This window comes from Aquila chrysaetos, chromosome 15 (assembly GCF_900496995.4).
Source record: "Aquila chrysaetos chrysaetos chromosome 15, bAquChr1.4, whole genome shotgun sequence".
In the NCBI taxonomy this organism is placed as follows: Eukaryota; Metazoa; Chordata; class Aves; order Accipitriformes; family Accipitridae; genus Aquila; species Aquila chrysaetos.
In genome coordinates this window covers 8,353,581-8,368,078 of record NC_044018.1, presented here as the reverse complement: position 1 = coordinate 8,368,078, position 14,498 = coordinate 8,353,581, and the positions used below count along the sequence as shown (strand labels likewise).

Here is a 14,498-nt window from a genome sequence, read left to right as displayed (position 1 = left end):
TTGTTTAAAGTTTATTGAGAGCTCTAGGAAGAGCTGGAAGTGGCAACCTACAGACACAGCAAATGGCCCGAAGTACTGATACATTTCTGACTTTATACAGAAACTTCTGCTTAATCCGATCACTGGTTAATTTAATCCTGTTTCATTTGCTTGGATCCCCTGGAACCAAATCATTTGTATTGGGTTTTAGTCTGGTATTTCTGATCATTGTCTTTGTTAATTTGATCAGGATTGATTGAGCCAGTCATTGAAAATAAATCACATAATTAATCAAATGCAGCATTAGAAAAGCAGATCCTCAGCTAGTCTGTTAGCTTTTACCTCTTGATTTTCTTCCTCAGTACATGGAGTTTGGACTTCTTTTAGAAAGAAGCAGAGATGAACATTTTAATAGCATCCACATTTCAGTAGTACAAGGGGAGAGATGTATATATATGTATATGTACATATGTTTATTTAATTGTTTATTTAGAATAGAATAGAATACAACAGAATAGAATAGAAGTAGTTCAGTTGGAAGGGACCAACAACGATCATCTAGTCCAACTTTATATCTCCTCTCAAAGCGTCTTAATCTTGCAAACTCTGTGACCCTTTCTGAGGCAGGGAATGTTGGGTACGTGTTGGGTGGAGGGTCTTGCTTAATGACTCAACTTTCTTAATGACTCAGTGATTTTAAGGGAATCAGCATGTGATCTGTGCTTTGATTTGGCACAGAATCATCAATAAATGTGAAAAACAAGATAAGGCTCTGTGCTTTGTTCTAATAAACTCAGGATAGTCTGGTGTACAGTCAATGCTTGCCTGAAGCTAACGGTTACTCCAAAAACTGTGCTATGGGTGGGAGAAGAGATTTTGGATTTGCAACAAAGATTATTTTGATCTCTACCTGTTGTGTAGAAAGGAAAGTATCCCATTTTTAATTTTTTTTTAAAGTAGGCATTTGGTCCTGTTTTGACTCACTCTGATCGATACTTGTGACCAAAGTTGGCCATTTTGATCTGCCCTGTTAGATATTTATAGATTTGTGTTCTAACTGAAGCTTTATTACAGCAAACCAAGGCTCTGTTTGTCTTCTGGAGGCGATGGTTGCACAAAAAACAGCTAAAACTCCCTTTCCCTCTCCTGAAAGCCACAGCAAGTTCAGCAGGGGACACGCTGCCTCTTAAGGGGTATTATCTGCAAAGACCCCGGGCTGGTTTCCCTGGCAGTTCATCCTGGGGGGTTACGAGGGCACTGTCTGCCCTGCACCCATCCTAGCGGAAATAGCTTCTGATGGACTGTGACCTGCAACAGCGGAGGAGGAGAATTAGGAAGATCAGATCATGACTTGCTGTTGTAGGTGAGGTATCCCTACCAAAGGTCATTTAATTTTAGCGTGTCCTTCCCTACATGGCTTACAGAACCAACCTGCGTTACTTAGGGCTCACAATAACCCCCCTCTCTCTCTCCCCCCCGGTCACCCTGAAGTTTCTTGAGTGGGAGATTATTTTTAGAGGTGGTTTATTTTGTGTTAACTTCCTGGGAGCAAAGAGAGTAGGAGGTTTTATGGTTTTAATAGCATAAATTTTCTTTAAAAGATACATAACAGAGGATTTTCAAAAGCACAAAGTCTTTGGCTTTGCTGTATTTCCTCTTCTTAATGAGTCCAATGGCCCAAACTAGACACCTAGAAGAATTTCATCTTAAAGGAACACAAAGTAAAGGAATGTAAAGCAATTTGTTGTTGACAGAAATGTAAGTAGAGCTTAATCTTAACAGTACCCATTTATCCTCAGATGACAAAGGACTAGTTAGCATCACAAGTTACCATGAACAGAGTAATATTGAAGGATCATCTGATTCACACCCCAAAAATGAGAGTGAGGTGCCTGGAAAAAATGGGTGGCAATGTGGCACAGTTTTGGCAGGCCAACTAGTAACGCTAGCCACAGCTATAGCGTTATCTGTTTTACCTTAAATTGTGTGGCTGTGGACAGCAAAGTATGTCTAATAGCCATTTGCTAGATTTATAGCTTGGTATGCAATGTGTTTGCCATAAATCTTTTAGAAGGATGATGGTTGAGGCAGTTGAAGCATTAATGCTAGTCCACGGATCAGTTCTGCCGAAGGAAAACAGGAGAACTGGGCAGCTTCCTACCGGTACCGTGGAGATACGGAAACAAAATGAGCAGGAATGCTTTGATGTAAAACCTACAGAGCGGAAAAGCTGGAGAAAACGGTGACTGTGTTTCTGGAAAAAACATATATTAGCACTCTATTGTAAATCAAATTAAATGACCGCCCAACTGCCTGATCCTGTACTGAACTTCTTGTGTTATTAAAGCTATGAATCTGAATGGAAGCAGGGTTGCATCTTGAGACCTCATTCCCGAAAAGGATCTGCCAGTCACGTCTGGTCAGAACAGCTTGGTGAATGTTTAGCTTCTTTTAAGAACCAACTGGGAGATGGATGGGTTCGAGCTGTTTTTGCACAGACTTGTTTGAGTCTTAAAATGCTTTTTCATCTGTCTGCACAGAAAAAAAGGTTTTAATAAGAACTACTAAGATATGTGATTTTGGATTAAAAGGGAATGCAGTATAGTATTTTAGTATTTTTTCCTGTGGAATACATTTGTGTTTCTCTTGCACAACCCAAATTTTTAACAAGACCAGAGCAATTACAGGAATAGCCAGATTTTAGATGTTGTCTTGTGCGTAGGAAAAGGAATTATTAAAGTGTATAGCCTCTTTGAGAGCTGCAGCACTCTAATCCTGTTTTTCACATCTTAATTTTAGTGACTGCATAACTTACCTTCATAAGATGCCCTTAATTGAACATTTCAGTAGAATTTGAATAAAGTCTAATATATCTGGGATTCCTCCTCCACTCCTTCAAAATATGATGTGAAATTTATTAGTCTTAATGTACATATCCCAGAGCTAATTGTTTTATCTTGTAAATCAGTTTCTCCTCATCTTTTATACGGTTTTTACTTTCAGATTTAAAGAATGAATAAATACTTGATTGTAAAGTCTTTGTTGTTTTGCAGTAGGAAAAGGGGGGCAGCTTTATAAATGTAAAAGGATTTTTAGTTCTTTTTTAATTATTTACAAACGCTGAGTTAAAGGACAGTGGAGTTTAAATTATGCATTAAATTAGCATCTTACTGATGGAAGACTCTCAAAGAAAGTTGAAATTTTTAAATTGCTATGAGCCAAATTCAGCCACAATTTAATAGCTCAATTGATGTTGATGAACTTAAGGCAGTGATAAATCTGGACCTATAGGCTTATCTTTCTTTTTGCTGTGAAAGGTAAGCATGCTGTTTCTATAGTACTGACTGTCCTTTTGTTTGAGAGTTGACCAAGTATACTTTGATCCTTTTTTTAGAAAAAGAATTCTCTGTTCTCCCTTAAAGAAAGCTTCCTGAGACCTGGATCAGATTATGGAAACTAAAGTGAGCACACAAAAGTGCTTGTTAGAAAGTGAAATTTATGTGCAAACTAAATGTGCCCTTGATGATAGCCTTATTGATCAAGCCAAGTTAATAAATCAGTAATATCATGCAGCACTGTTCAACACTCACAGGCTTATCTTCGTTTTCTTTTTCTTCTTTTTTTTTAATGTGCCTGCTGTGTAGGCAGAGAACATGCACTTTCCTGCCACGGAGTGTGTACTACAATTGAAACACCAAATTCAGAGGTCTTGAATGTAAAATGTCGGTATCCAATACAACAAAAGGGAACTTTTATAGAAGTAACTTAATATTGGGATTGGAGCCTAAAGTGACACAGCTTTTACTTTATAAGTATTCCTCTCTTTGTTTCTAATGCTTTAGGCCCTGATCCAGAATGAAATTCAGGGTCCTGTTTGGATAATTAAAAGAAATCCATGGGAAATTTGGGAAAAAAATGCCATATGGAGTGACTTCTGAACCTTTCAATGGCCAGCATTTGCATTCAAGATAAATGTTTAGTTTTCAAGCAGTCTGCCGTTAGGTCATTCTTGAGTAGCTTTGCCAGTACACAAGGGTTACATCCTTTGTACGCCCTTGGGATTCTAGTCTGACAAGCACTTACTTCATTATTACCCATATTTCCTTTTGCCCTCTGACAAAAAGCACTTACGTTGAACTGGATTTATCTGCCTCTACCATGGGATGCCTGCAGGATCCCTGAGAGCCCTATTGCATTGCGTAGTGCATGTTCTCTGTAGTACGTGCTGCCGCGTAGTTTCTGATGTTGCGCATTTTCTCCTCTATTGAGATGATTTTGCATTCGTAGCTTTGCAATTTGGGGTTGATCTGCATGCCGACCGTGTTAGCAGAGGAGGTTCTGCTCAGGCTAAAGTGGGGCTTCTGTGCTCGAACCCAGTGTCGTGCGCTGATGTCCCTGGTGTCCTGGAGCAGCAAGTGTCGCAGCCGGGACCTCGGTTCGATACCTCAGCTCCGTTCCCTGATGTTCTCGCTGAGAAACGAAGGCAGCTGGGTGAGTACCTGAGCCTCTGCTGGTGAAATTTGCCAAGACAGAATACAAAGTGCCATTTATGAAGCGCTTCTTACCATTCCATGGTCCTGCATTCATTCCCAGTTAATGCTGAGCACCTAACTGAAGCACTGGTGCGAGAGCGGTGGTTGTCCTGGGCAGCGCAGCCACCAGAAAGAAATAGGTACCACCAATGGTCAGTTCACAACCTTCTTCTATCCCATATTTCTCCCTCCTTTTCCATAACCTCATTCCTCCTCTTGCCTCCCCAAACCTGCAGCCAGTGTGGATAGTAAGCCTTAGAAAGGGTTAATGAGACAGTAGCAGTTGACCAATTCCCAGTATGGAGTTATCTTCCATTGCACTGTCAGAGCTTGGGATGAATAAGGCTGAATGTCTTATTTAGGAGGGTAACCAAGGCACAAGTGCAAATGAGATGGCAAAGAGCTCAGTCCAGGAAAGATGGGGTTGATGTTGGTGGGGGGAAGAAGCTGGACATGCTCATGCGTCTGCCTTCTTAGCAGCTCACAAACTGGGTGGTGAGCAGCTCTGCTATGCATGGAGCCGGGATCGGGGCTGGGAAAAGGCAGTTGTGCTGTGCCTGTCTGGGACATGAGCCCCACTGCACTCATGGGTTTCTCCAAGCCCGTGTCACTAACCTCAAGGTGGGGAGTGTCTTTAAATCCTCTGAAAAATGGGAATGGATGCAGACTGTACCCTGCTGTTAAGCCATGTGTCTCGCCTGGAGGCTGTGCCTTAGCAGTGCTCCAGAGCTCACACTGGCTGGTGGCTCATCGCTGGATAGTGTTTAAGATGCCAGTATTGAATTATTCTCTCCACTGGAGAGGGAACTAAGACTTCTTTTGTCCTTTATGCAGGGTAGCAACATTTTTCCTATGAGTTAACTGTATTATTCTCTTTCTCACTGCTCCCACATTAGCTTTGGAAAGAGAAAAACAACGCTGTGTCATCGCAGAATTGCCTGGTGATGGGAACTGTAAGGTAGATGAGTTCTTCTCTCCACCCATGAGCAAGTTCCTGAATGAGGTTTTACTGCAGGACGGCTCGTTCTGTTCCTCTTGCACACTGGTCTGTCCATATCTCTTAGTTTTTTAATACATTACAGTACATCCATCTCTTAAAACAGTAGTTTCATTTCCGTAGCCCAGCCCAACAGCCAGTGCTAGGGAGATATTGCTGTCATCGCTGCGTCTTTAAAAGCTCTGCATCCATCCTTAAGAGCTTTGGCCACGGACTAGACTCAGAAATATGTTTGGGATCCTGTCCAACACAGTATAGGAATTTACCCCAGATGAAGATCTATCCCTGTGTGGTTCAGATTTTACATGCATGTCTCATGCACACAAATAATACCTGTTTCATGCAATATTTAGCAGCATGAACTACAAATTAGACCATAAACTCTTTGGTGCAGAGACCACTAAGCCTTTTAGAGCACCAGACACGTTCAGGCTTAAAACCCAACCAGGGCCACCAGTCATTACTTGTTAGAGTGAGGCATAGCTAACAGCATTAAAAGGAATTCCCTCATTAAATTGAAGTTGCTTTTACCCATGACAGGCCATAAAACCTGAATCCGTGGGAGGGAATGTTTGCCTCTATGCTTGCGTGTGTCTTAGCCTTTTTATTTTCAATGGGGAGAGAAAATAGAGTGGGTTGCATATTGGATACATTATCTTAGTATTAAGCTGCCATTCCCAATCTCTTTGGGATAATTGGAACAGAGAATCGCTACTTCTCATCCATCACTTTAAATGAAGGCCTTAGTAAAATAATTTTGGTTGCTGGGAACCACAAATAGGATCCCTCTCTCCAGATTAGTTCTTTTTTGCTCATGAAACTGTTTGAATAGGTCTTAGCACTCTGAGCCGTAGCAGGATGTATGTCAGCAGTTTTACAAGCCTTTGGGGAAATTGCTCAAATGTGTTTATAAGGACCTCCCAGGAAGTGTTTGGTGGTGTTGAGCCTGGGGAAAATTGTATTGGGATTTTTGTTGTTGGATTTTTGTTGTTGTTGGGTTGGCTTTTTTTTAATTCCACGAACATACTCTGTAGTGCAGGTAGTAGTGCAGTAGGTTTTATGTTTCCATGGATGTAAAAAAGGTCTTAGTATAAGTTTAGGTCTTATTTCAGATTTGTAACAATTTGGACTTAAAGTCAGGCTTAGTTGTAGCTATGCCTCCTGAACACCTAATAGTAACCATGTAAACTGATGCAGTATAGACCAAATCACTAATTCCCAATCTTCAGCACCAGCTGATTGCTGTGAACTTGCGAACTTTCTTGTGCATATTCTGAAAAGCTCCATGAATCTGAAGGTTTTTAATGTTTTAATTTAATAAGGTTCAGTGGACCAGCTGTACACCAATTACTGTTGCCTATGGGCCATGGTTTATGACTGTTTGAGCTACAAAAAATCGACAACCTGGCAACTTGTCTGTGTTAGTCTCATGTAATTCTGAAATTGTTCCATCTTGTTCTGTTCTGCCTGTACATCTGTATTGCAGTTAATTTCCTTAAAACTGGGAGATTGCTCACTGCTGGAGTTCAAAGTGGCAGGCATGAGGTGAAATGCAAGCTTCAACTGAAAATTTTATTTCTTCTTAATGGTTATTTCAAACAAAAGAGGAAAAAAATCCTCGGATTTGGATTTGGGGTACTCTATCCATGACAGAGAGCACAGATTGAACATTTTAGGGGTGCTACAAAGATGCTGATGATTGCTTTAGTAATCTTTGTAGTCTGCCATGAATTTCAGGCAATTAAATAGCCAATGCTGCTGTTGACTAGCCAGGCTTCAACAGACCTTTTAGAAGCCTTCTTGTCTTTTCATGTAAATAGACATTTGGCAGTATTTTAAAATGTATACCCAGTAGATTTTGTAATGCATTTCCTTTTTTCATGTGTTTCGTGTTTAATTCAAACAAGCATCTGACATGAAAGCTGAAGATAAAAGTGTAACATAGTACAATTAGTTTCTGTGAAGTCTGCGGATCACTAATGGAACACATCTCTTCCCCCTGCACAACTAGCATAATACAGGCCATTTTTTGGTCATTTGTGTTGTACATTAAAAGCATCAAATAGAGTGCTGTCATGTGCCTGAGCGCATGGACAGAAAGTTCCTTTGTTTGATAATGTTGGAAATAATTTTGCTTTCCAGATACGCAAATGGGTAATTGCTGCAATCGGATCAGAGACATGTAACACTTGTAATGTAACCCTTCATGTATTAAGAAAAATAATGCAGAAATTAGATCAGAGACCAGAAGTGTGTATATATATATATATAAAAGAAGTTTAGTAAGCTGTTCTTCTGTTTCCACCACCATTATTGTCTAAACTGTGTTTCATGAACGTGTGTTGTGATTTCATGCCAACTAACCTCTAGCTCTTTCTGATCAAATAAATACAAGCTCAGGAGTACAGTTTGAAAGCAGTGTGCTGGTCTCGTGCATTTAAATCCACTGAGCCTCTAAGAAGCAGGGTTTGTGAGCATATTTAGTGAAAAAATTTTGGAAAAAAATAGCATTTTGTGGAAGTGGAGAAGTATTTATTGACAGCAAACCTCCTTCCTCTTTATTAATGCTCAAAGTATGGAATTTAGATCTAGATTTGGGTGCTAACTCCACCAGTTTCAAATGTGTCTGAACTGGTGCTCTTGTTTTTTGGAAAGCAAGCTTTCAGCTGCAAAACAGACAACCGGATTTTTGTAGGATTTAGGAGAGCTGTGTCACATACTCCCTTTCTTACCCATTCTGTACAGAACATATGGGTTCTTTTAAAATTATAGCATGTGTGTGGTTCTGTATTATTTAAGGTACAGGAATATTCTTTTCTTATTTTAGACTGACACTGTTTTAAAGCAGCTTGGGGATGTAACAAAGTTACACAAGATGCTGCACATCTTGACAATGCCACACAATAATGAGAAGTATGTATTACAAACCCACTTATAAGACCCAGTTCATACAACAATGAAACGCAACACACAGATGATGCCACATGTGGAACACGCGGGGCATCGTTTGAGTTGTGAATCCTCCTGTCTGTCTTTGATGATTCATAAAAATGCCCAATTCTTTTTATTGCATTTACTGTTTTTTAAAGCTTTTCTTTGGGATAAATAATAGTGTTTCTGGGGGAAGTATCTTAGCTGATATATAGGCAGAAAATGCTGGTGGTGCTTTTTTTTGCTTCTTTCTTTTTCTACTGCAGAGTGCTTCGGCCACTGTTAAACAGTTTAGCTAGATCCAAAGGGATACCGCTAACATGAACTGGTAAACCACCAACAGCGTTACATCCTCCTGTGTCAAGGACCTTGTACAATGTAAAAGCTAAAGGTATTCAGATTAAGCCTTTTCTCAGGACAGTTTATAAATAGAAAGCATTTCAAAACTTGAGATTTATTTCTTCCCCTCCTGCCCTTTCTTTGCCATGAATACAACAGAATGAATCTTAAAGCTCTTGCTTGTCTGCATGTCCTCTCTTTTTGCCTTTCCTGACTCTCATTTTTATTTCCATTGCAAAAGTTGTAAAGTAGTTGAAATGGTGGGGGCAGAAGGAAATGTGAATCTAAAACCTGGATATTGTTGTCCTTGGTGCCCGTAGAATAGAAAAAAATCTGAAGAGGTTAAATTACAAAAAAAACCAACAAAAACAAACAAACAGAGAAGACCATGGAAAAGAATAAATTGATGCATTTTGAAAAAAAAAATAGTAATTTGGACAGAAACTGAAAATGCTAACTTCAAGATTCCATACAAAAAAAGACATTAAGAATCACATTTCCCTGTGAACATCTGCATTTAACGAAGTATAGCATTTCTAGTGGGGAAAGTATTCCCATTGTGGCTTCTGGGAGCAGAGAGAGCAGCACAGCAAAAACCCTATTCTCTATTAAGGTCTGCACCCAGGACTTCTGACTCCCAGAGCCCAAGGACGATAAAGCTCAGGTGGAAAAGGGAGTGGCTGATAGGAGATGTCAGAGGCACTTGGATGAAGAAGGGAGCATTGGAGCAGGGCAGAAGAGCTAGCAGGGGTGTTAGTGGGGGAGAAGGGAGGGCAGGAGGAAGCAGGCACCTGCAATGGATTTAGAGACACAGGGAATGACTGATGGGCTTTGGAAAGGTGTGCGTGTATTTGCAGAGGGCATAAATGGGTCCACTAATGACTTCTTTTCATGGAGCGATTGAGGTACTGGTGATGGGGAAAAAAGCTGCTGGTGTTGACAGAGATTTCATTGGTACTACGTGACCCATTTATGGGCATTTATGGAGCCGCTGTACCCCCGTCTCAGAGCTAAATTACTTCCCAGATGTAAGGCAAACAAGCAATCGCTCAGACTGGTCTCCTGTTCTTTATGGCTTCAGTCCTCAATACTCATTCAGCGATAGGCAGCTGGTTCCGTTTTTTTGGTTTAGAGGTTCTGACACCAGTAAAAACAAAACAAAAAAACTTTTAATCTTCCAGCAATGAAATACACTGCAGAGTTAAATAAATGAGACCTGTTGGAACACCCTTGTTTTCTACAGGCCTTTTCTCAGTAAAGGCATGGTTGTTTGGGAAGATCCCCTAAAACTGGGCTGAGGGGGGGAAAGGGGGACTGGCTTAGCATTTAAATCCATGTGATAGTTTCTTTAGCAAGAAATCTCGTTCAGATCATATCCCCTTTGATGATTATTCAGCCCCGATCCTTCCCCTACTTTACAGTTATTTTAACATCTCTGAAGAACTGCCAACATACCCACTTTAGCAGCCAATGACTGTTATGCTGCTTTTTTTTATTGGCATTCAATTTTAAGGGTTGACAGACAGTAAATACTAAGACTTCTCTTTACTGTTCTACAGTAATTTGTCCTACGGTTGTAAATAAGTCTCTCTTGTTCTGACTTCTGCTAAACAAAACTCACTATTTTTGGAAGAGATTGAGCAAACAGAAGATTGTATGTAAGCTGTGACTGAATGGATAGTACCATATCTGTTTGGTTTTTTTATTTTCAAGGCAAAAGAAGCAACTTATTTCTGTCAATGCTAGTTTGTTGTGGATTTTTTGTTGTTGTTAAAGGTGGATCTATTAAATTTCCAGAAGTATTTTTTCCAAATATATTGTATTTTTCATACAGACATGTCATGCAAGCCTGGAGGAGAATGTTACTTAAAGATTTTAGGATATCCTCTTGGACTGTAACAAACAAACAAACAAGCAAGCTCCTATGAGGAACAGTAATTATTCCCAATAGTCTGAACATTTTTTTTCTGTATTTTTCTCTCTCTCTGGTAGACACCTTGCATTTCCAAGACTGAAAATCAGCCTCAAGGACTTGCAACGAGCGTCAGGTGGGGACAGACACCCATCAATCAGTCCACGCCCTGGGACACTGATGAGCCTCCATCTAAACAGATGAGGGAGAATGAAAACCCAGGTATGTTTCTAATCTTATTTGTAATTCTACAAGGGAAAATCGTTCAAAGCAAATTCAATGCACTATCTCCATTTACCTCCGTAAATTAGACTTCATTGTGAGCTCTTTCTTTATTCTTTAGCAGGGTTTTTCTCTCATTGTAAAGACCCCTCAAGTTTCTTCTGTGCTGGGGCTAATATAAATGTATTAAGATGCCTGCAAGTTCATTAGAGTGGGGTGTTTTTTTCTCCTTCTTTGCCTTCACAAGAGGAAAAGGCATTCTGTAATACTTTAAGACCTCTTTTATGTCCAGAACTACCTGAAATGATTTCCAGCTTCCAGACACATATCATACATTGTGCTACTATGCCAGACGCCTAATTACAATCTCTTTGTAGTGGCTGGAGCACCATTATTATACACACAGAGTGTTTGTCAGGGAGCCATGAAAGCACGGTGGGGAAAGAGGTTAATTTTCTTGGAAGCGTGCGCTTAAGCTGCATAAAGCACAAAATACATAAAACCGCAAACATGCCACGCGTCACCCGATGAGTATTTTAACAATCGCACTCACATCGCCGTAGCAATTTTACGCGCTTACCGGTTGGGAACGCTTCCAGCCCCCGAACTGCTTTAGCTACGGCGAAGTAGCAGGGCGCGTCGCTGCGATTCGGTGGCAGGCGCGGGCGCAGGAGGGGAAGGCTGGGGGTGTTTGTTTGTGTTCTGGTCTCCCCCGTGCCGAGCCCGCCGCCATTGCCGGCCTTCCTTCGTGCCGCAGGTGCAGCGCCCTGGGTCACCACGGTGGCGGCAGGCAGCCAGCCCGCCCTGATCTCACACTCCTACGGGATGACGCAGCCGCCCACCTTCAGCCCGGCCGCCAACGTCCAGGCCCCCGTCATCGGCGTCACGCCCTCCCTCCCTCCGCACGTCACCCCCCAGCTCCCGCTGATGCCGGCCCACTACCAGCTCCAGCCGCAGCCCTCCCAGCCCCTCAGCAACATGGTGGTCAACCTCCAGAGCCAGCCCTTGTACACCAACAGCCAGCCCCTCAGCATGTCCTCCATGAGCGGCGTGGGCCCGGTGGCCCACCCGGGCCCCGGGGCGGTGGGCAACGGCCACCTGGCCTGCCCCATGCTGCCGCCGCCGCCGCCGGCGCTGCCCTCGGCCGCCCTGCCCAGCGGCGCGCCCGCCACCAACGGGCAGGCGGCCGGCCCGCTGCCCCCCAACGCGGCGGGGGGCCCGGACAACACCAACGGGGTGCAGATGCTGCGGACCATCGGCGTGGGGAAGTACGAGTTCACGGACCCCTGGCACCCCAAAGGTAAGGCGGGCCGGCTCGGCCCCGCGGGGCGCGCGGGCAGGGGCGGGCGGCGGGGCCGAGGACGGCGGCGGACCCCCGGGCCTCCCCGCCGCTCTCCTCAGGCCCGCCGGCCCGGCTCCGGCATCTGTCTCCGTCCTTGACTTTGATGCGTAGCTTTTACGAGTTAGCGACGACAAAGAGCAGCGCGTTAGGAAGAGGGAGGACGAGCTGTGGGCGTATTTTGTAGTGAATAAAGGGCTTTCGGGCCCGTCGGACAAGCTGGTGCTCCCGATGATAGAGCAGCCGTCATCCCGTGCCTCTCCCTTTGAAACACGCACCCATGTTTCCATCCGACCACTTCCCTCCTGGCTTCGCTTGTGCATTAGTCACAAAACTAACCTTCTTCTTCAACCGTTGTCTTCTCCCCACTCTAGTAGAAGCCCAAGCCAAATGCAAAGTAACCCTGCTGACTGAAGCTGAACAACCCAAAACGTTCAGCGTTAAGGGGAAAACCCTTCATTACCAGCTTCGTTGGGCTCAAATGCTGCAAAACACCCTGAACAGTCATGAGCACAGCTGAGAGGTTGACCTTTTCTGATAAGTAGTTTTTAGATGAGCCACACCGCTGGGTCATGTTGGAGTGTTATTTCTGAGTGTCTTACCCTAGACGCTTCAAAAATACCTACGCTCTGCGTACTCAGTTTCTAGTTTCATTTGCAGAGTTTTCCCTGCCTCCCTTAAAAGTCAGGACTGTGCCACATGCACAGGTAAAGCAAAATGTAGCTTACAAAAATATAAATGCAGACCTATCAGCAAAATCAATTAAATTGATTTTAAAAAAAAAACGCCCCAAAGGCTTCATTAAGTCTGTGATTTTTTATGTATACATTTGTATTCAGACACAATCCATGTGTAAATTATTTACTTGCCACAAGCTATTAAGTTCTATTGTGTAGCTCTGTATTAAAGACAAGGAATCTCTATTAAAAATGATTAGTCCAATAACTCTTCCTGCTTATTACGTAAATTGTACTTTGGTATGTGCAAATCCTTACCAAACGTGTCTTGAAAAGGAGTTCAGGCACAAGCTGAGCAGTACTTTTCTAAAGCTAAATATTTGGACTGCTTTTAAATTTACAACTCCAAGCCCCAAATATGATGAGAATGCTTGCTGGATGGTGAGCTTCTGAATTTTTCTTTAAGGTCTAGATGTGCTTTAAGTGATACTGGCCCAGTCAGGTAGCCAAAAATTGACCAACAGTTGTTTTATAAGAGTTTTGTTAATTCTTTCCCTTTTAAAAAAAAAAAAAAAAAAATCAAAATCCACAAAAGCAGTTTGTCAGGTCGGGTTGCAAACCCTTTATTTTGTAGAACGAGAAAGGGGTAGACTGAGCTGTAGTGGTTCTGCTGAATGTCTCTCTTCTTCGTGGAAGCTATTTGTCTTCTAAAAGGCATCATCTCCACTTTTCATAGCCACCTATCCCAATTTACTGCACTGGATACTCAGATACATGATCAAATTAACACAATTTAAAGGATTACTTGGTGTCACTGGAGACGTGCAAATATACAATACAAGGAAAAACACATAAGCTTAAACCACTTTCACTGCGGTAATTTGATCACATATCTGAGCCCTAGTGACACTAACCTAGTGAGACAAATGAGCATGTCAGTGACTGCACACTTGAGGTTAGGAATACTCTTAAATGCCTTGCATACTTAGGGGCAGCAGCATCAGCTGTTACTTACTCTTCCCCCATCAATTAACCTTCAGCATATCTCTGGCTAGCAGATGAATTAAACTTCAAATCAACGCCTAAGTAAAAAGATCGTAAAATATTTAATCAGTCTTTTAATATCTGATTTGCAAAGTCTTAGTCAGCATTGTTGCTTAAACTGCTGTAAACTCTAGTCTAGTCTAATTGTCCAAGAGCCACTGAGTACAGTCAGCCGAGGAGGCGTTCATTAAGGTGAGGAGAGTTCCTCACTGGAGTGTGCCAGGCATGCCAGACCTAGCTCTGGTCTGGTATTTGGAAACCTTTGTACCTAGGAGAGGCTTTTAAGGAGAATATTAAAACAAGCCGTATTTCTAATCCATGACAACTGCTGACACATTAGCCATACTGTACCTTATAAACTGCAAACTAGACAACTGTTTTCCCAGGGATTAGCTAGCTTCTTTAAGACCATCAGCTATCGAATTATTCCTGTTTCTGTAGTGGTTAAAAACAAACAAATGTAAGATAACGAAGCATGCATACACAAAAGTCTCATAAGCAGGACCTATTTTATAGAGAAAAAAAT

At 42.2% G+C, this 14,498-nt stretch overlaps 1 protein-coding gene across 4 annotated transcripts in view; it reads left to right on the top strand.

Moving 5' to 3' along the window:
- Window positions 1–14,498, top strand: part of KLHL29 (kelch like family member 29) — a 410,116-nt gene that overhangs the window by 255,378 nt on the left and 140,240 nt on the right. For 2 of the 4 annotated variants that reach the window (XM_030037612.2, XM_030037610.2), the window contains 3 exons: window positions 4,357–4,470; window positions 10,771–10,912; window positions 11,670–12,212. In XM_030037612.2, coding sequence (XP_029893472.1) covers window positions 4,357–4,470; window positions 10,771–10,912; window positions 11,670–12,212 — 799 coding nt within the window. Of the gene's footprint in view, window positions 1–4,356; window positions 4,471–8,813; window positions 8,831–10,770; window positions 10,913–11,669; window positions 12,213–14,498 lie in introns of those variants that run through there. The other 2 variants (XM_030037614.2, XM_030037613.2) reach the window with 2 other exon arrangements.